This window comes from Pseudoliparis swirei, chromosome 5, assembly GCF_029220125.1.
Source record: "Pseudoliparis swirei isolate HS2019 ecotype Mariana Trench chromosome 5, NWPU_hadal_v1, whole genome shotgun sequence".
NCBI lineage: Eukaryota > Metazoa > Chordata > Actinopteri > Perciformes > Liparidae > Pseudoliparis > Pseudoliparis swirei.
The window spans coordinates 5,983,985-6,006,957 of NC_079392.1; the positions used below are offsets into that span (position 1 = coordinate 5,983,985).

The following is a 22,973-nucleotide window of genomic DNA, read 5'->3' on the forward strand; positions in this document are numbered from 1 at the left end:
AGCAAGGCACTGAATCCTCAGATGCTTCCTGGGCGCTTCACTGCAGCCGACTGCTCTAAGGATGGGTCAAATGCAGAGAAGAATCCCCCCTCCCCCCTCCCCCATTTTTGTATTGTTACTTTACATTCTCATTGAAAAGAGACAATACACCAAGTCTTTTTCCATTCAATGTCAAATCCTCCAGACAATGTTTAGCTCTCATTTAGACCGGCTGCTATTAATATGCAAGTGTTGACCTCAAGTCACATTAGCCCAGTGGTTCTCAAAATGTGGGCCTCTAGTGGGGCGCAGTGGTACTACAGGTGGGGCGCACAAGAAAATGCAGAAAGACCTTTATTGAGAACGAAATTTTTTCCACAAGTTCAAAGTACACCGACATAAAACTAAGTCATTAATAAATACATGTTGATATATGCCTTTACCGTCGTGTACATGTTTACGTCACGGCGTTAACAGGTCGCGCTTGCGCGACGACCAAGATTCTTGGGGACTTGCTGATTGGCTTTTCTACTATTGCCCTTCAAAACAAAAGCTCAACATTGAGCGTGAATTGAGAAAAAAACACTAGCAGCCGTTAGCAGCTAACGTACAGCACCCGAGAATGCTAGCAAATTAGGGAGCTCGCGAAGTCTGGGGGCTCGTAAATCCTCCGAGGAGAGGACCTTGAAACACAAACTGTCATCACGGTGTTTGGGATACAAGTTGCTGCCCGAGGCATATTTATACATTAATCTCGACGGCGTAATGGCGCTATTTTTTTGGGTTCAATGTGAAAAAGCAAGCTGGCGTAATGGCGGATCTTCTTTATGGCAGTATTGAGGAATCTGTGTGAAAGGGGCGATGGACTTTGACCGTTGACTCCCCAATCACGCTGGTTGCCGAGGTATCGTGAACACGTTTGTAATGATGATTCGGAAGTCTCTTCGGTAGAAGGTTGGGGTGGATGGGTGGGGGTTGATGTCCGAGTTGGTGTCTACTGGCGATGCAGCGTTATTCCTATGTTTGAATGGAAATGTGATAGGATTATGAAATAAAAAAAGTTATGGTTCATGTGCTCTTGAAATTGTTAGCCTCCCATCTGTGAAATCACAAATCGCTACACTGCAGAAACTAAAGTGTGTCCCATTTGTAATATATACACTTGATTTGTAAAACTAAACAAGACAGATTACTATAGATTTTAAATTAATAAGCCGTAATGTCGCTTAAATTGAATCAAAGTGATTATGGTTCAATTTTATTTATTGCCATGGGAAGCTATTAATTTTGTGTACACACTGTAACAAACATTCTTGTATAATCTGTATTTCAGATAATACTCTTGTAAATAAGTTATTGTTCTCTCTGTGTTGGTTGATGTAAAACAAATATCTGTTCTTATGAGAAGAAAGAAAGGGGATAAATTGCTGTGTCTGCGGTAGATGGAGGACAGAGCTCCCGAGAATACTGTATTTCACACTGCATGACCACTGATCTTTTAAATTGTAAACACATCCTTCCCTTAAGTGTCTTCCCACAAGCCCTGAAAAATGCAGATTTTAACCACTCCTAAAAAAAAAAAGGCTTGATTGGCCCCCGAAATAATGAAAAAGTTTCCGCCAATACCAAACCTCCCACTTTTAAGTAAAATAATGGAATAAGTGTTTTTTCAGCTGAACAACTTCGAGTGAAAATAACAGTTTTAATATCTTCCAGTCCGACTTTCATCAGCACCACAATACTGAAACTCTTGTTAAGCTTTTCACTTTAAAGTTCATCCTTTTTTTGCAGTCTTTACCAGTCTTTTCTACGCATTCCCCAGTTTAGATGTTGATGGTTAAATCCTTATTTAACAGAATGCCGGTTTTTCATTCAGTGTCATAACATTTTTCCTTATTGAGCCAACGAAAAATTCTCAATTACATTTCCTGCTTCCTGTACTATCTCTGTTTAATAGCTGTTGCTGCAGATGGAGACGAGAGGCAGGCAGGGGTTAGAGATGTAGTGTCGTAAAAAGCTGCTCTGAATGAACATTAAAAGCTCTGCCAGACTCAAACTGGGAGAGTAATACCCTGCCAATTCCAGTCACCGGGAACAATAACAACTCTAATGCGTTTATGTAAAATAAAAGACGTCGGCAGCTTTGAACTCTGGAATGATTTCACCAAGTCTAAACTCTGAATAGTGGGAGGTTGTTTATATTAGAATGCTAATTGTCAGGTGAAAAGATCTCGCCTTTTAGTGGGAAAGGATGAATATCAGACACCAGATGGCTCATTATCCACGCAGTAAGCCGATCCGCATCCAGCACAGCGACAGCATCTCAATGCCCTCAGAGCATCCAGGGCCTTGGGCTGCAATCGTAATTTACTGCAGAGAAAACAACATTGTTTAGATTCACAATTTTTCAAAAAGAGAATAAAAAGACCAAATGACCACTGCTGCCATATTCGTCCCGAGATTCCACAACAGACTGGCTAAAATCCATAGACATTTATGACATACCATCTACCAATGGGCATCGTTAGGCCTATTTAAGGGGGGCTTAATTTTTTTTTGTCATTAAGTTAAACTACTTTTTCTCAGATGGACACGTTATTTATAACCCTAACATGCTACATATGTGCGTGTGTTCTCGTTTGTATGTTTTCTCCCCCTTCAAATTAAAATCCAATAGCCTATCATCATAGTTAACTATATAATCCCCGGGCACTAGGACCTTGGGGAGGCTGCTGCGCCGGCTTTCTCACTCTGCCAAGTAACGTCTCTCAAGACAGCCAGGATGACAGCCAATGAGGTTAGCTCAAAGTAAATGATGCACGGAGTGACCTGTATATCCAGGTAGTTACAGAATGTGGCTATATATATATATATATATATATATATCGGTAGTTGTTAACGGTTGTTCCCATCTTACATTTAGCTTTACTTGAGGCAAATGTAAGAGAAGAGTTAGAAACTGTCTCCAGTGGGTGAGAGAGTGGACAAGTCAATTCGAAATACAAGAAATAACTATCGACATATCTCTATTCTTTGCATTCATATATATTACTATTTTAAAATGTTTTCGTTGAATGATATATTTGACAATAAACTACTTTATCTTTATCTCATTGATAGTGTCCAAATGAGCATAAAATACCACTATGACCCTGAAATACAATAGATATCCGGGGGCCCCACCCAAAAAATGTGCACGCAATAGTCCAACGTAACGCACCCCTTGGGGCTTAGCCCCCCCCTTCTGTGAATGCTACAATCACCCCTGCCATCTACACATCACATTCTGTTGATGATGTCAATTATTACTTTTAACGTTTTTAACTAAAATACCGACAATATCCGACTCATTGCACCTTAAAGTTTATGATTGAGGCCTTTTCCTTTTTTAAGTTACTAATATGTAAACTTTGCGATTAAGAAAGACTTCTCCATACAAGTGTAAACCTTTTGATTATTAAATTAGCTAAAGGTCAGATGTTTTTTCATCATTGTGACTGATTCGGGTTGGCTTGATGATAAGAGGCATTTATCTGATTAGCTTTTAAACATATTATGACAACTAGGCTCTCAGCTCTGATTGGGCTACTTAGTAGTTGTGTATAATTCAGTGGTTCTTCACCTGGGTTCAGCGAGTCACTCTCAGGGGTTCGGCAGGGGGTCAAGACACACACACACACACACACACACACAGTACAGCCCGGTTCACACAAGTCGGGCCGTTTTTTGTCGGTTGTCAAAAAATTGGCCGCCGACTATTTGGCAACCCACCATTTTTTGTCTTTCCAATCCTATTCGAGGATGGTAGACATGAAAAAAGTAAGAAAACAAACAGATTTTTTTGAGAATTTATGAACTTAAAGTCAGTTAAACAGTTAAAGTCACATTGATTTGCAGGAAATATTCATTGAGTTATGTCTTTGTGTGAAATTCATGTTTAGTTGGTTTTGTTCTTTAAACATAATGATTTTGTGTAGAACTGATGCGATGTGGTTAATTTTGTGCACTTATAGAATATATACCTATGTTTTTAAGAAAAACATTTTTTTTACAACTACGAAGGGTTCGCTAATGCACTGATAGAGCTTTCAGGGTTCAGTACCTCCAATAAGGCTAAGAACCACTGGTATAATGTGTACAGTATTGTTTTTGTCTGTTTGCAGGAGGCACCGCCTCCAGACAGAAGGGCTTTCTGGGCTGCATCCGCTCTCTGCAGCTGAACGGCGTGACTCTGGACCTGGAGGAGAGGGCGAAGATCACCCCGGGAGTCCGACCCGGATGCCCGGGCCACTGCAGCAGCTACGGGTCGCTGTGCCAGAACCAGGGGCGCTGTGTGGAAAGAGTTCATGGTTTCTCCTGCGACTGCGACCAGTCAGCCTTCACTGGAGCCTTCTGTCATAAAGGTGCAAATACAAGACGGAGACTTCATGTTAATAAATACGACAATATGTCATTATTCTGTACCCCAAAAGTAAGAATGTATGACATTTTATCGTCAATGCAAAACAGTTTTCTCCTGCTTCCAATGAAAGTCACTACTAGTAATGTGAACTTTCATCACAGGTACAGATAACATGCTTTCAGACCTGTGAAGTTTAAGTTTTACTAAAAGATCCAACACATCTACGATGCGATTATATTTGACGGACAGATTGACTCAATGGATGAAAAAGCCTTAGTCATGGTCGTATGTGATTTTAAAAATATTACCAAGTCTCCCCTCTAACTTCAAATTCTTGCATTTAGTTTTCTGTCCCAGCAACGGCCTCAGGAATTTATTTTCCGAAGAATAAAAGTTGAGAGAGGCAAATGTATCAGGTTAATTTATTGTGTTCAAGGAGAGCGGATATTTTGTTATGCCATCAAACTTCTCCAAACAAATCTCATCGGGTTAAAGAAAGAAAGAGAAGAATCATCTGATATTTGCATCTTTCAATTAACAACTTTATGTCATAATTTCCAGCACTGTATAATATTCCAACGGTCAAATTTGAGTGATTACAGTAACAACATTAATATGTTAAAATATTTAAGAAGCTACATTGTGATGTTTTTCTGTCCCTCAATTTTTCAGAATTATCTTAGTACCTAATTCCTCCAAATTTGTTTTGATGTTTGAGGCTATCCTAACAAAGAGGAAGATATCTGTTTGCCTCTTCGCTAGTCAGTCTACGTTCCTTTTAGCCATTTCTCTCCATTTTTGAAAAATAAGATTGTATGTGGCTCCCCGTCCCTCGGTGTTTGTGTAACTCATGAGACACTCTGAATTAACCGTATGCTAAGCCACGCCCCCTTAGCCTGTCCAGCTTTCTAACGTCACACAGTTCACGACAGTTGCATATTTACCACTTGATCTCGGTAACCATTGTTCCTCGTTATCAGACAAAGGCCAACTTCTCATTTATACAACTGTAGATTTTGTCGCTCGCAAATTGTAACAGCTGCTAACTTATTTAGCTAACGTTCATCGAAAAAGCTTTTTCTCCGAAAGTGGTTATTTATACTTTTGAGTATTAAGCTAAGCTTCTGCACAGCTTGGCTTGTCGCGTCCAGTTACTGTCGCTATCAGCTCCTGTTTGGATATGCGGTGTTCAGTTGCTACCAACTACAATTTCCGAGACCCGGAAGTTTTCTGAGAACGTTTAACACAAGTCTTCCAGAAAAACAACCATAACAAAAAAATCTACCACACGTTGACTTGAATTGCAGAAAGTTTATATTAATACGTGAGCTGACAAGAGGGGTTTATCCGAAAGCTTCGTAGAACACGACCTCTCTCCGGTGCTTTAAATCGGAAGAGAGGGCAATGATGAAACTGCTTTCTGAAGAGGGTCCTTCAGTCAGCACACATTCGACTGACCCTGACCGTCTCTCTCGTTCACTGTCGGCCTCTCGACGCTCGCTTTGAGTGCGTCATAATTGAGCCCGCTCTGTCCTGAAGGTCAAGCACCAAGATTATCTTAAAGGACTCTTCTAGCCCACCGTGACATTGTGGCCCCCGTGTGATGCATCAAGGGGCTTGTTGAACACTGTCCGTGTGTAGACATGCTGTGTGCTGATTGTCAAAGAACATTTTGGAGGATACACTTATCCCTTTGTTGCCAACAGTTAGAGAGAAGATGAATACAACTCTCACGTGTGTCGGTTTTGCAGACAGCAGCTGGTTATCCTAGCGTAGCATAACGACTGGAATAGGAGGGAAATTGCTAGCCTGGCTGAGATCTTCCTCCCAGCACCTTAAAAGCTAATTTTTTTGACATGTTTTGTTTGTTTTGATGAAGAAGAAAAAAAGAAATCTGAACGTAAACCAAAGCACACCAACAATTGCCGGTTTTTACAATATTTAGGCCGGTCAGAGTTTTGAAGTCATCTCCAAAAACTCCTGTTTCCAGGCAACCTGAACTGGAAGTTCCTTGCCTGGATCTGCCGACTCATCCAAGTTGTCTGATTCATCCGGCATCGTGACGTAAAACAACAGTTTCTTGCTTTCAAAAAAGAAAGGGGAAAAAAACAATCGAGCCAATAAGCTAACAAGCCCCGCCCCCGGCAATCAGTGGCAGTGAGCCAAATGTACTACAAAAAGTATTGTAATGACCTTTGCTACTAATAAGGTTGCACATTTATCTTAAGGAACTACTTGATAATGTGGTTAATTAGCTGTTCTATGCTGATATTGTAAATGCATTTTACAAACAATTCAAAATAAATAACAAATAAGCAAAGCGTTTGTACACTTTTAACTTTTTTTCTTCCACATTGACCTTCAATCTCAGTCAACGACGGCAGTTTTTACCGATGCACTCGAGAGAGAGGCATGTCAGAGTGAAAGCCATACGTTCACTCGTCAATGTTCTAACCTGCAGAGGTCTCGGCCAGCTTCCAGTCATCGACGTCCGTTGCCTACAACTTCAAGGAGCCCTCTGAAGCGACCAGGAACAGCAGCGCCTCGCCCTTCTCCATCCACTCTGATACGACGCCGAGCGGAGAAAACATCTCCCTGAGCTTCAGGACCAACCAGAGTCCTGCCCTGCTACTCTACGTCAACTCTTTCTATAGGCAGTACCTGGCACTGCTCATCAACTCACATGGTGAGGACACACTCGGGTTTCTTTCTCCTTCTGCGTTCGGTCCTCTGCTGCATCGGATCTCCTCGCAGGCTCAATGCTGTGCACAGTGTCAGATTCAATGACATGACAGGAGGCCGGCCCACCAGGCAGCCGTTTGAGAAGCACTGCTTCAAGCCATGAATGTACTTTAAATATAATTGCTATGATTTTTTTTGTTAAAAACTCTGCCGTTAACAGAGGTAAGTTTGAGCTGTTTTTTTTAATTAGTGAGAGAAATAGCCGGGAGGCTTTTTCTAGTTCATCAAGCCGTCATCGGGTATCTGCCGTCTTGATAAAGTAGCTAATTGAATCCCAGAGAGAGGTTTCTTTTGGATGCACCACAAAGGCTTTTCTCATGTTTCTTACTGTAGCTGCTGAGCGGCTGCAAGCAAAGAAACTTTACCATCTCAGTCACCCGCTCAGTGTGAAACTCCCTTTGCCCTTTGTAAGATTGTTTTTATTATCAAAATAATCTGGGAGTCTGTGGAAAAAATAGTAAAATACAGAGATATAATTATAAAACATTATTGAAAAGGTCATGAAATATGAAAAGAGCTTATTTCCTATCATTTTTCCTAATCTGCAGGCATCTTGGGGATTAATAAAGTATATATCTATCTATCTATCTTTCTATCTTTGACTATTCAATTATCTCAGCGACAGCATTTAATTTTTTTTTTTAACCGGGAGGGGGGGGATTCATTTCATATTGGACTGTTATTCATAGAGATACAAATCGACAAAGTTCGAAATAGTTTTTAGCTTTTTAGTTAACAACTGGTATAACCTTGGAACATTCATATTTTGGGATGACATGTCTCTTTCTAGAAGTTAATATGTGTCTTCTGAGATGTTCAGAGCCAGAATATGTACATCTATGGATAACATGCCTAATTAATTATTATAGACTGGTTAAAAATACCTCTTTACTTTTCTCTTTAATTGTAAGTATTACCTTTTATAGTTGGTGATCAACAATTGCAGTGTATAGTATATATAACTTAAATAGTTTTGAGCACTAGCTTGTGCTACATCTGTTTCATATCTAATATTCATTATTCAAGGTCTTAGTCCAATTTCCCCTCAGGGACAAATAAAGCCCCACTCTATTCCTGAATGTCATAATTTGGCACTGTTATGTAATAGACTTAAAGTAAGAGAACATGGCACTTTAACGATACTAAAACAATGCGCCGCAACTTATTTTTCCTGTGATATTGTACATTCTTGCATTAAATTGTCAGCTGGTGTTGTTGTTGTTCTGTGTTTGCAAAGACGAGCTGGAAATGAGGTACAAGTTGCACAGCAGCGGAGACGTGGAAGTGATCGGGAGCAGAGTCACGAACTTGGCTGACGGACGTCTGCACACGGTGATCGTCAGGAGACTGGCAGGCACCGTCTCTGTTCAGGTGCTCACACACACACACACACACACTGTAAACCAATGCGTAGAAAGCATCTTTTGTAATTAATTTCAGATGCTCAATTTTCCTTTAAATGGATGTCATCCAAAAATGCATTGTGTTACGTTCAAAACAAAATTCGCAATGCTTTACTCACGTGATATTACTCACTTATTTGTGGTTTATTCGCTTCATTCGCACCTTATAGGGGGCGTGGCTTATTTCCGTGGCTTTACTCCGTGGAAACAGTTATCATTTCCACCATCCACCATGGAAGAAATAACCACTATTTCTGCTTTACACTTGTTGTGGACAGCCCACAAACGTTGGAACATCTAACGCCCTCGTGTTCGGATTCATAACATTAATATCATATATATAAATATATATTTATACATAACATCACCCGTAGGCTCACACAGCTCGGTGACGTTCACCGACTATGTCTGAATGAATGCCGCTTCCAGCATTATTAGAGTAGCAGCAGCAATTAAATTCAACAACAGCGGAGCATCTCAACGCTGATTGGCTTTCGCAACTCAGTGTCGGGCGAATTTTTTCGGGCGTTGCTAAATTTGAGTCATTCACGTCTTTCGCGGCGAGTAATTTACGTCATTCGAACCGCCCGGCGAAAAATGTGCGTCAATCGCAACCATTCGCGTCTGTGCGTTGACTTTGCATGGGATCTACTTAAGCGAAAAATTCTCAACACTTTTGGTGTGAACGCAGCATTTCATTGCTAAATAAACCCACTGCTCACACTGCACTCAACACCTGATAATGAAAGGCAGACTGCACAGGGACACTAACTCTGGTTGTCATTTTATGTAATGCAACTTCTGGCTGATGCTTATTTTGTGATCACATGGTTCATTCCGCCACAGCAAATTAATCATGTGTACATAATGAGGACCCAGCTTGCTTATGTATCCACAGACAATTAATCATGTTTACATGTATACGAGTACCCAGCTTACTTATTATATAATCCAAACTGGGATAACACTTGTAAACAAAAAAAAGAAGCATCCTTAACTTGAGTCATCTATAACCCTATATATAATCGTTCAAAATAAAAATGAAATTAAGTTGGTCCTGAGAAGAGACACAGAACCAATATAGGAATTTTGATTAACGGGTATCAGCTATAAATCCAGATGTTTGTGTTGCACCATTAAAATGAACTGTTCAGAAACAGGTTGTTCTTCTGTTTTAACACGAGCATACGTTGTTTTGTCTTCAGCCTGCGTACTGCACGCCCCCTCTTAAAGAGACGGCGTCCCTCTCTTAAAGAGACAGCACTCCTCTCTTAAAGAGACAGCGCTCTCTTAAAGAGAGAGTGCTCTCTTCCAAAAGGGACAACAAGCACTTTCCTCCCTTCACAGTTAGTATGTACACAGGTGATCAACGCTCTCAAATATAGGAACAACATATGAATTAACGTTAAACACACATTCAAAGTAAATTATAAGAAATGGACACAGTTGTATTAAACCGGTAAGATACAGGACTGTCTCAGAAAATTAGAATATTGTGATGAAGTTCTTTATTTTCTGTAATGCAATTAAAAAAACAAAATGTCATGCATTTCTGGATTTTTTCAATCATCAACTGAATATTGCAAGCCTTTTATTCTGATTTATTGATTTTAAGAAAACTCAAATATCCTATCTCTAAATATTAGAATATCATGAAAAAGTATACTAGTAGGGTATTAAACAAATCACTTGAATTGTCTAATTAACTCGAAACACTGCAAGGTTTTTTGAGCCTTGACAAACACTCAGCTGTTATAAATCTTTTTTTACTTGGTCTGAGGAAATATTAAAATTTTATGAGATAGGATTTTAGAGTTTTCTTAAGCTGTAAGCCATAATCAGCAATATTAAAAGAATAAAAGGCTTGCAATATTTCAGTTGATTTGTAATGAATCCAGAATGCATGACATTTTTTTTTTTTATTGCATTACAAAAAAAAAAAGACTTTATTATTAATTTTCTCTTTTTTTCTGACACTGTATATGACATAACATATTTCAGGGTGCTACTTTTGCTTTGTGAATGACAGCGGTTAAAAACATCTCACTGTGCTCCGTCAACCACTGACCAGCCACAACATACAGAAAGACCAGCCAGCAGTTTCAATTAATGACATGACGGTGAACGCCAGCGAGCGATAATCTTCAAACCATGATATTATCGTAGGATTAAAGAAATTATGATTTAATAGATCAATCCCCTCAGGCGTACCAGTGGGTATCTCACTGCGGGCATCAAAATGTCTCAATATCTGACCAAAAAGCTTTTAGAAACCTAATATAATGAATACATAATAGAAGCTACTTTCCCCTCGGTTTTCCAGCTATACTTTCTATCTCCTCCTTTTTCGTGGCTCCCATTTCATGTCAGGTTGATCAACATTGGAGGATGTCTTATTGATGAATGGTTCACTAAAACCCAAATCTCTCTGTTTGCAAGCAATGCATCACGCACTCTCTTTTATTATAGAAGTGTCTCTCTCTGATGGCATATATACCATCTCAGAGCCTATTCCACTTCACTGCTCAGCTACTGCGAACCACTGTCTCACGGGGTCTATCGGTTTCCAGCTTTGGGGTTTGAATCCCATTTTGATATGCAGGTCAAACCAGAGGTTTAGCCCTCCAGCCAGCTTTGTCTTTTTTTGTAATTACTCACTTCTCTGAAGCCATGAGTCATTCCCTCTCAGGGCAGCCTTTGTTTAAACACTTAACAATAGAACGCTGTCATTGACAGTCGTTTTCAGTTTTTGCTTTCTACCTGCACACAGAAAAATGAAGGTGCCATCTGGAACCAACAACGGTTGTTCAGAGTGATGCCATAATAGAACCATGTTTGGTTCTTCAAAGAACCTTTCAGACCAGGGTTCTTTAAAGAACCATTTTCGTAAATAATTATTCAAAGAACCTATAAAGGTGTCTCAAAGAACCTTACAAAATTGTTCTTTAAGGCACCATTTCTGTTCCACAAAGAACCTTTCAAACCAGGGTTCTTTAAAGAACCATTTCCTTAAATAATTCTTCAAATAACCTATAAAGGTGTCTCAAAGAAACTTTAAAAGATGGTTCTTCAAGGCACCATTTTGTTTCCACTAAGAACCTTTTAAACCAGGGTTCTTTAAAGAACAATTTCATTAAATAATTCTTCAAAGAACCTATAAAGGTGTCTCAAAGAAACTTTAAAAGATGGTTCTTCAAGGCACCATTTTGGTTGCACAAAGAACCTTTTAAACCAGGGTTCTTTAAAGAACCATTTCCTTAAATAATTCTTCAAAGAACCTATAAAGGTGTCTCAAAGAAACTTTAAAAGATGGTTCTTCAAGGCACCATTTTGGTTCCACAAAGAACCTTTTAAACCAGGGTTCTTTAAAGAACCATTTCATTAAATAAAACATCTTGAATCTTGAATCTACATAGTTATTCAAAGAACTATAAAGGTGTTTGTAACGGTGAATGAGCGTCCCAGGAGGTAGTAGCGCGGGAGTGACCGCCCACCGGATGGCTAACCCAAACGGAGGAGAAGGTTAAATCCAGTGTCGTAAAGAAACAGTGTTTCAAAGAACCTTAAAAAGTGGTTCTTTAAGGCACCATTTCTGGAACCTTTCAAACCAGGGTTCTTTAAAGAACCATTTCTTTAAATAGTTCTTCAAAAAACCTATAAAGGTATCTCAAACAAAAAAATGGTTCTTCAGTAGGTGATGGTTCTTTGTAGAACCACAAAGCCTTTTAAGAACCATTATTTTTCTGTGTGTTAAGCTTTTACCTTTTTTCAGATGTGGCGTGCATTGTCTTTCAGATTGACCAGAATACCAGGGAGGACTTCAGCTTGACATCTGGTGTGGAGTTCACCGGCATCAAATCGCTCATGCTCGGCAGAGTGCAGGGTAAGTAAGACTCTCTTTGGCTCAGACGCCAGCACTTGGAACAGACTCATTTGAATAACAGCACTGAGATGTTTGTGCCTTATGCGACAAACAAACAAACAAAACAGTTCTGGAGCTTTATGCTGTTTACTCTTCATCATGTTGGGTGGAGCAAAGAGAAAGCTGTGCGGTCTGAGCAACAGCTGTGGTGATTTTATACACAAGCTGACATTGATATTCAATAGTCACAGAGAGAGCACTTTACTGTGGAGATGCAAGAATAAGAACCTTTTGAAATGACAAAAGCTGGAGCCAGCCACTTAAGTCGCTGTTATGTGACATTTTAAAGTTTATGTGTGCAGGTAAAGTGTCCGTGCAAATGGCTTTTTCATTCACTCATGCGTAAGTTCACATCGTGCAGTATACATCGGTGAACTTTTTATCTTTTGCTATCGAAGCGGTGAGTAATACAGTCTCCATGTCCGTCTGGCCGAGCGGCGAGTCAGACAGCTGTAATGGTAATAACTTTCGAAAAAAAAGGTCCTTCACTTTGTATGGTAATGAGGAGAGATTGAAAAGAACAAATTACTTGGAAGATTGGAGTCAGCACCCGGCAATATAGCATAACAACCAATAAGTCTCAGCTGCCTTGTGTGGGGTCAACCTAAACCAGGAAGTCAGACGGTATAGTTCAGCCCCTTTTCTTTGCTGCCTGACGGAATCCTCAATCCAGTCGAGCGTCTCTTAAAGGGGAAGGACCGCGTTTGTGTTTCCGTCTGTCGTATCTGATGTTCACTTTTGGATAGCACCAACACATGATGTCATCCAACACGTTGGTCTGAAATAGTGTTGAATAGAAATAAGAAACGATTCGAAATGTACAGAAAAATAATTAAGTTAAAGTATAGTGTTGAGGAATTGTCTGAGAAATCCCATTTTTGCATTGCATTTTATTTTAGCTAACGGTTTTATCCAAAGCCACTTACAATCGTGTTACATTCATACACCGTAGACACAACTACAGGGAGAAATTCAGGGTGAAGTGTCTTGCTCGAGGACACATCGACTAGGGGATTGAACCCCTGATTGAAAGACGGACCTGCTAACCACTGACCCAGAGTCGCCCTGTTTATTTCTCGAAATATACCTCAGTGAGTATGCATGTCAGTGAGGGTTTCTGCATAATTCATCGACACTAACCCTGAAGATAGATACGGTACGAGATATTTACAGTGTAGGTTTTGATTGATTAACATTAGCACTGCATGGATGTGTCATTCGTGATAGAGCCCATCGTGCTTAACTGTACTTACAGCTTTTATAACAGTGGTATATGCAAGTACTTCCAGAACTGGAGTTAGATCCAGGTCATTACATCCAGGTAACTTCCATTGTGCCTGGTTTATTACTTAACTGGAGACTACTGCTGTGTAATATCAATGTTTATGTCCATTCTTTATCTGTGATGCAGTGCAGAGAGGGTATGTATATTACTGTACATGAGCAGATGTCTGAGTCTTGCTTATGAACACCACGAGAACATTTAAGGACTAATCCCAGCTCTTGTGGTTTCCACAATAACCCTTATGTAGAGTTAAATTGTTAAAGGAGATGCACATGAGTTAAAGCGTGAGTACTGAATGAAAGCAGAGCTCAGAAATGAGGCTCAGCATCTAGGTTGAAGGGGTTTTCCAGACCAAAGCAGCGGTGGTGTAGAATGGTTCCAGCCCCGTAACCTTAATGTCACCCAGTCGATTCCAGCCGGGACCCTTTGTTGCGTGTCACGCCACTCTCTCTCTCTCACCTTGTTTCCTATCTGCCTCTTCACGATCAACCGTCTGATGAAGTTGTAAATGGACCCCCAGAATAGCAAAGTAGCAATGTTGCCTCCAGGGCCCCGTTCCAGAAAGTAGGATTTTTGGGACTTTTCTATTTCAGATACAAACGACTGGGGCAAGTCCAGTTTTTTAGTAGCTGTGGAAATGTATGTTCTGAAACTAACCTGCAGCATTGCGGGAGCAGTATTTAAGCAGCGGAGAATTGAACCAGACACTCTCCGTTTTGAGAAGGTTGTGCTCTTTCATTGGAGGTTTCATTGAAAAGGTGGTTCGAATTATTTCGCAGAGAACGAGTCATTTAGTCTCGTTGTGATATGCGGACATTGTCACAGGAAGTGTTTTTTTTATGGCGTCATTGTTTTTCATCATAATCTATAATCTACCTCAACAACCTTCTGAAACCTCACATTCACTCATCGTGGATTTGCACTCGCATCGTTGGCGTCTTACGTAACAATCGAAACGGCATGAAGACTTTAGGTACCGAACGCTTTGAACTATGAATAGTCATTATCTGACCTTTCAGGATTTTTAAATGTAATTGGCTGTGTGGATGGAACACATTTCTATTTAAAGCTTTAAGTGAGAACAAAAGAGGAAATCTTTTCACATGACATGGCCACAAGCGTCAAAGTCAAATCTTCTATTCAGATAGTAATGCCTCACATTCATTTTTGCATGATAATATGTGACGCCTTCCACGTCCTCACAGATGTGGAAGGCCACATGTGCCAGGGTATGTGCATGAGTCCAGGGTGTTAAACAAGGTAACTTACCTTCAAAATAATGATGGAAGCTTCAATTCTATCTATTACGGCTCCGTACAGGAAGTGAATAACCTATGGTTACTTTTTTAATGTCAATATAGGAAAATATGATCGTACCCTCTTTTTTGGACACGCCTGCCTTCCCTTTCAAATGGGGGTCATTTAATTTTGGCAAGCGTGGTGTGACGCAATATTACCCCACATTACACCTCAATAAGAGGAGAAAGAAGCGAATGTAGAACAAGATGATGCACCCCCAATGAAGATGGCCGGACACGATTTTTGCCACAACCAGCCTATTTTTAATATCCATCCATCCATTATCCATACCGCTTATCCTCATTCGGGTCGCGGGGCGCTGGACGGGGAGAACATTAAAACTCCACACAGAAGGACCGCCCAGACCGGGAATTGAACCCACGGCCCTCTTGCTGTGAGGCGACAGTGCTAGCCACTACGCCCATTTCAATATCATCCAACGGAATTTTCTTTCATCCATTTTTTTGGTTCATGCACGCTCAGCAGTAATGTATTATCACCATGCACACCAGTGGAACATTGTAATCATCGTATGCACCTTTGAACTTTTGCTCTCGTATTTGATTTCTTTCAAATTTAAGTTTTTCAAGTGTGGTCCATCTCAAGAACACATATTTTAAAAGTTTTTTTCTCCAGATGGACTTTATATATACACGCCGGTCCTGTTTTTACATTCGGCTCCTTGAATTCTTTCTTTTTTTCCGTTGACCCACACCGTGTTGGTGTGTGACCCAGCCTTCCCTCTGCGGGACTCGGGCTGTCGTATCAGAGAGGCAGCAAGATAGTTGATGTGCTGTCACTCCCTGCCAGCGCTGTCATCTATCAGGCGAACTAATGGACCAGCAAAGACTGGAGAGACTGAGCTGCTCAGCCAGAAAGAGAGGGAGAAGTTGGGATAACGACAGAGAGAGCGCCGTGGGTGAAGGTGTAGGTGGACAGTAAGAGTCAGTCGGTGGATACGAGGCCAGTGCTGTCAGTGTATGGTTTGACTGCTCGCACAAACATCCACTTCCTTGTTTGGAAAGTCCCAGACTCTATTTAGCACTTTTAACACCGACTGGCGATCGTCCTCTGTTGCTCTCCTGGAGGTTTCTTCCTTTTTTACTCCCCATTAAAAGTTTTTTTTTGGGGGGGTGTTTTGGTCTTCCGGGACATCGAAAATATCGTATGTGTACAGATTGTAAAGCCCTCTGAGGCAAATTTGTCATTTTGGGCTATACAAAATAAATTGAATTGCAGGAATGATGTGTGGCTCAGTGGTTAGCAGGTCCGTCTTTCAATCAGGGGTTCAAGCCCCACCCTAGTTGATGTGTCCTTGAGCAAGAGACTTAACCATGAATTGCTCCCTGTAGCCGTGTCTATGGTGTGTGAATGTAACATGATTGTAAGTGGCTTTGGATGTCAGCTAAATGAAATGTAATGTAATGAATGGGTCCTAAATTCTGTCAGTTAGAATTTTTGCACTTCCAGTTCCCTCATCTCAAAGTCAACGTTTTTTAGTTTTTTCTTGGTTCGATGGCAGCAATCTGTGATTAAAGTAAGCATAAGAGATTTTAACATTTGTTTGTATGTTGTATTACCTCAGTAAATGCAGCTCTCTTTTTTGTCTTTCAAAACACAGTGTGTGGATACACGCAATGTGACTTCAGTGTCGTGCATTCAGGATAATGTTTTTTTTTCTTTTACTTCTGCCCATTTATGCTTAGAACAATCCTAAAAGTGTCGTTCATTTACGAAAAGATTATCTCGCTGAACAAAATCAGGTATCGTAAACTATTTGCCACAGACCTAGTTTTCTGTAATAATCAAAAATCCAGTGGATGAATACCACCAGTGCGATGCTAACATCTGGAGTGGGCCTAGTGTGTGCATAGTGATGCTGTGCTTTCTCATCTAAATACAATAGACAATCTAATGCTACGTTAGTTAATTCAATCTGTTGTGCCATTAACTAATTTCCCCATTAGCCTCCACCTCAATAGATATACAAGTGTGTCATGAGATGTATAATTCAAAGTCAAATTAGTTCCTTTACGCTCAGAGGTTAACGTTCAATTAAAAATCTTTAATCAAAACCTGATCAAATATCCAGCTGATGAACAGCCCTCTCCAGCCAGGCCCCGCTGCAGTGGTGCATTCATGGGGGTGGAAAGTTGTTTCTCACCGGTAATGAATAATAAGACGAGTGGCATTAATGTGCCGCGTGAGCAAATTGCACCGCGGGATTATTTGTAGTTTACACTGACATTTATAGCTCGTGAAGACTTTATTTAGCACCTTCCGAAAGAATTAATGGGGAAAGTGCATCAGCCACAAGTGAGACTCTGTGGCGTTGTTGTTGTTGTTGTTGTTGTTGTGACAGCTGAGAGGCAATCGGGCGAGTGATAACATTTTATTTATGTGTTTATTTATTTATTTAAAAATGTATTTAACCAGGTGAGTCCTTTTGAGATTGAAAAATCTCTTTCGAGGGTGACCTGGACGAGACAGGCAGCCACATAAAAAAACACAGTTACACAAAATAAAAACACAGTACAAGAGTTAAAAGAAAATAAAAGTTAAGAGACGGTGACACAACAGAGTTAATTTAAGAAACATTGACATTTTTGGGAAGCTGCCTCCATTTCTCGGGGAGAGGGATCCTCCTCTGTTGCTCTCCTGAAGTTTGTTCTTCTATTTCTTGGGAGTTTTTCCTGTGCTGGGAGAAATCTCTCTCTGGGTTACACGGCGACTCTCGCTCCAGCTCGTAGCTGTGGAGCCTGGATCACTACGAAACCCACGATCGTGAGCTTTGATTGTTTGTTAAACTTAATCCATCGCATTCCGGTCCTGATTTCCATCGAGCGCGAGACATCCGGCAAAGCTACTCTTTCCTATACTTCAGGCTAATTCAACCATATTCTTTCGGGCGCCACATGTTCCGTCTTTTGGCCGCGCTGCACTCGTAAGCCGGTGACGGCTAATCACCCCACGCTCTATCCACTCCCCCCTCGGGCTCGTTCCATCAGCGCTGGTGCCACCGCGCCTCCTCCGCCCTTTACACCCTCGGGCAAGCGAGCACCGAGCTGGCCAGAGGTAAAGGTCAAGCACTCGGACGGCACTGAAGCTGCTTTCGAAGGTGCGACTAGAGGATGAAACGTGTACTGCGGTCAGCGTGCGTGAACGGAACTCGCTTCTTCTCGCTGGCCGTCGCTCTGATGAAGAGTTCATCAGACACATCCACGTACCTTCACTATCGCCACTTTCTTTCTGCACTAACGTCCCCCTCCATTGTCACTGTTGTTGTTTTGTATTGTACATACAGTGGGTACGGAAAGTTATCTGACCGCTTTAAAATGTTCACTCTGTTTCATTGCAGCCATTTGCTAAAATCAAAAAAGTTCATTTTATTTCTCATTAATGTTCACTCGGCACCCCATCTTGAGAGAAAAAAATAGAAATGTAGAGATTTTTGCAAATTTATTAAAAAAGAAAAACTTAAATATCACATGGTCATAAGACCCTTTGCTCAGTGTTGAGTAGAAGCCTTTTGAGCTAGTACAGCCACGGGTCTTCTTGGGAATGATGCAACACGTTTTTCACACCTGGATTTGGGGATCCTCTCCAGTTCCGTCAGGTTGGATGGTGAACGTTGGTGGACAGCCATTTTCAGGTCTCTCCAGAGATGCTCGATTGCGTTTAAATCAGAATCAGAATCAGAATCAGCTTTAATGGCCATGTAGGTTTGCACATACATGGAATTTGACTTTACGTTACACTTTCTTCCTTCCATATATACACACACACAATATACAATAGATAAATAAAAATAAGAATATTAAAGACAATCAAAAAGAAAGTGCAGATAGTATGGAAGAGTCTGATTAATTTTTCATCATGGTGACGCAGTGGAAAGTGATTAGTTTCGTGTTCGTTGTTTTGGTAACAGTGCTCTTGGTAGCCTACCAGAGGGCAGGAGAGTTGACAGCTTGTGTCCTGGGTGTGGCGGGGTCTGCATGATCTTTCCTGCCCGCTTCTGACTCTGGCGGTGTACAAGTCCAGAATGAGGGGAGGCTGGGGGCCTTTTCTCTCTCTTGATGATCTGCTGTATTCTGATTCTGTCCTGTTTGTGGGCTGATTGGCACCACACAGATGGAAGAGAGGAGAGAGCAGATGGGAGGAGTAAAAAGTCAGGGCAGCCTGAGGCAGGTTGGAAATCTCCTGAGCTGGCGCAGAAAGTACAGCCTCTGCTCTGCTTTTTTATGATGCGGTGCGGATTGAGTTGGACTTCAGGTCCCACTTCAGGTCCGGAGAATGTGGAAAGGTGAAAACCGCAGAGTCTCCACCCTGAGGTGTGAGCGGATAGTGTGGCGGGGGGAGAAGTCCACTGTCAACTCCCATAGTCACTGTCCTGTTCAGCTCCAGGGCTCTTCAGAATAGTATCGGGATAAAAAACATGGAAAAAGCCTTTCAACGTGATGAGTCGTTTTCCAGTTTCCTCCACAGTGTTGCTCAATCCTTTCCAGCGGGTTTTGCAGCACAGGTATTAAAAAGATTAAGCCTCAGGGTAGATAACGCTCATCAACCCCAAATGTGGCCTCATCAAGAGAAATGCGTATCTTGCTGATAACAAATGTGTCCTCTCACTCTCTCGCCTCTTGTGTTTGTTTCTCTCTGTATTCAGAGTCGGACGAGTTGGATGCCGACCTCGCCAGCTTGGCCTCTCTCGGGTTCACCGGCTGTCTGTCGGGCGTTTGCTTCAACTCCATCCGTCCTCTGAAAGCCGCCCTGCTGCAGCCCGACGGCCCCGTTATCGTCCGCGGCCCGTTGTCCCCGTCGAGCTGTGGCTCCTCCCCCTCTCTGGCCGATCCGTACGCCACAGAAAGCACACGCTCCTTATCAGGTACGCAAAGAGCCGACTCGGTCCTTACATCCCCTTATGCTGAATATCATTAGGTAACCCATCCCTTCTTCCTTTTCGGGAACGTCTTTGATGGCATTCTTAGGGCTGTTCATTAGACTCTTTTTATGGCCTCATTAACCATCCTCCACGGTGAGCAGACAGAGTGATGGCACTCCGGCAGATACGATTCGTCAGACAACTGTAGTGAAGTCCTTTGAGGCTGTTTCCGAGACTTTAAAACAAGCACTTCTTCTCCCAGCGAGACTCTCTCTGGCCATGGAGTCCTTCACTTCATCTTCTTTGTTCTCCCCTTCCTCTTTGCTCTACATTCTTCTGTTGTCTGTACTTTTCAACCTCCTTTTTTGTTTCCGGACTCCTTTTCTGCTTGTATTGTAGTTTCTTCTCTCTCTCGATAGATCAACCGGGTTCAGTGGATCCAGGTCAGCCTTTAGTCAACGCCATCAGGAGTGACTCGGCACTAATTGGAGGTAATGCAGTCGATCTCGGCAGGAGTACGAACAGTTCGTTAAAATATCGTGACAGTCGAGTCAGAACTTTTATATTTAGGGAGTCTGACATTAAGAGGGTTGGTAAAAAAAAAATTTTGATCTGAGTTTCTGAGGAGGAAAAAAGATGCAGTTGAGTGGGTTGGCTGTTTAATGAGAAGAGTTTGGCTCTGGATGAAGAAACTTTGCAAACAGAAGGATGTTTGACTTGCGTTAGATGCAGAGTTCAAATCGGTCAAGTGGCATTTTGTGTCGCAACAGTTAGTTTGGATTACAAATAAAAGCATAAACTCTGGTGATTATATATTTTATTAGGTTTGTAACAGAAAAACACTTTTTTTTAAAGTCTTTTTAGTGATTGGATAGTGAAACCTCTTCCGAGGGATGAAAATCACAAATGATGAAAAGTAGCGCCTATTTTGACAGACATATAAACACCTGGGAAGGTATATAAAACCGCCAATGTGCCGGTTCCCTGTCCAGTAGGCATTGCAGGACCACATGTGGTCATGATGACACGCACATAGAATAACGATGTGAAAACAATACCAGCGTCGCAGCGAGTAAACATGTCGGGTCACACCCTCGTCTTCACCGATATGCAGAAATTGGCATATGATACATAGGGCGACTATGGGTCAGTGGGTAGGAGGTCCGTCTTGCAATCAGGGGGTTGGAGGTTCAATCCCCGCCCTAGTCGATGTGTCCTTGAGCAAGACACTTAACCCTGAATTGCTCCCTGTAGCTGCATCTACAGTGTATGAATGTAAGGGGATTGTAAAAAAGCTTTGAATTAATGTAATACAGTATATGAGTATATAACCATATACATAAATTAATGTATGGTTAATTACTCTCTTACCATATTCCAGTAAGGTTAGTAATGAAGCTGTGGTTACATCGTAATATATGCTGATGTTGCATTAAATATTTATTACCTTCGCATTGAAAATGCAGAAGGTTATGTTTTGATCGCCGTGTATTTATTTATTTATTTATTTATTTGTATGCGTGTTAATCGCATAACACAAAAAGTATTAAACCGAATCGCATGAAATTTGGTGGGATGATTGGTTATTATCCGGGGACCATTTGATTCGATTCTGGGATCAATTGGGTCAAAGGTCAAGGTCATGAAAAGGTCAAAATCTTCTTTTTACCATAGCGCGGTCAATTTGTATCCAGTTGGCAACTAATGCCAAAATGTTCATAATTCAATGCCCAATCTTGTGATATGCGAAGGTATGCGCTCTACCGAGTGCCCGTTCTAGTTTTAAAATGTATATGTGTGTATAGATGTCGTTGAGAAATTGAGAAAAAAAAGGTCCAAGTCCATTTGTTGTTGTTGTTGTTTTTTATTAGGGCTGATTGCAGTGGTGATCTTCGTCACCGCGGTCGCCTCGGCGATATTGGCCAGATTCCTCTGCAGCAGGAAGGAGACGTATGGGAACCAGGAAGTCAAAGCAGCGCAGCCGGAGGACGGCCACGAGCCGCCCTTCAGCAGCCAGGCAGACTCTCTGAGCGCGCTCAGCGAGAACCAAAAGGAGTATTTCATTTAGCGGGAGCGCCACAGAGCCGCCCTGTGACCCCGACGGGGGCGGAGCAAGAGGATTTCCCCCAGAGTTCAGTGCTTCACGAGCCACTGGTACCGGTGGACCGGTGAGATGCCAAGTCCAAAAACAGAACAATGTGTGAGGGTTTTCTGTAGTTCCTTCCTGCTGTCGTTTTAAATGTCATTGTAAATATTGAAAAAATGAAAATAGGCATTTGTGTGCTTACGGCGATAATTCTCCGACGTATTGAAAATCATTTATCGACAGGCAGCGTGCAGAATTAATGTGTGGATCAAAAAACACGACGTTGGTCCTGTTGAACACGACTTTGGACTTTGGTGTTCGTTTTTAAAGCACTTTTTCTACAAAGACGATGCACTTGAGTCACGGTTTGTGTCAAAATATGAGAAGAATAAGCAGAGGATTGATATATATATATATGTATCTGCATGTATATATATATACATATATACGTATATGTACATATATATATATATATATGTATATATATACACATATACATATATATATGTATATATATATACATATATGTATATATATGTATTTATGTATATGACATCTCTGCATAAAAGCACAGTTTCAGAATCAACTCAAATTATTCTGTTTATGTAAAAACCTAATTTCAACACATGCTGAATATATTAATACAACATTAAAAGTCACTTCTTTTGTCAGATCTCACACACTTAGAGTCAGAAAGCGTTTATGTTCCTTGCTGTGCTTTTTCTTTATATCATAAGAAAAATAAAAGCTTTACAAAGAGACTTTTTGTTGTACTTTTACTTCTTGCCTGCACCAGAAATCTCAAAGTAACTTTCCACAGTGAAGCTTCCAGCCGCCTGTAGAACAATGACTGTCTGTCTCCTTCTCCGCGCTGCCAAATATTAATGTTTTTGCAGAAGCAATAATCTGTGTTTGCCTAACAGGTACACTCAAATATCATCAGAATGGAAAGTACACGAAGAGACGCTTTTGGAAA

At 41.2% G+C, this 22,973-nt stretch overlaps 1 protein-coding gene across 1 annotated transcript in view; it reads left to right on the forward strand.

Moving 5' to 3' along the window:
• Positions 1–22,758, forward strand: part of LOC130194140 (contactin-associated protein-like 4) — an 87,934-nt gene extending 65,176 nt beyond the window's left edge. The window contains exons 17-23 of the mRNA XM_056415033.1: positions 4,143–4,382; positions 6,843–7,067; positions 8,361–8,494; positions 12,322–12,409; positions 19,696–19,914; positions 20,331–20,402; positions 21,783–22,758. Coding sequence (XP_056271008.1) covers positions 4,143–4,382; positions 6,843–7,067; positions 8,361–8,494; positions 12,322–12,409; positions 19,696–19,914; positions 20,331–20,402; positions 21,783–21,979 — 1,175 coding nt within the window. The 3' untranslated portion in view covers positions 21,980–22,758. The remainder of the gene's footprint in view (positions 1–4,142; positions 4,383–6,842; positions 7,068–8,360; positions 8,495–12,321; positions 12,410–19,695; positions 19,915–20,330; positions 20,403–21,782) is intronic.
• The last annotated feature ends 215 nt before the right edge of the window (positions 22,759–22,973 follow it).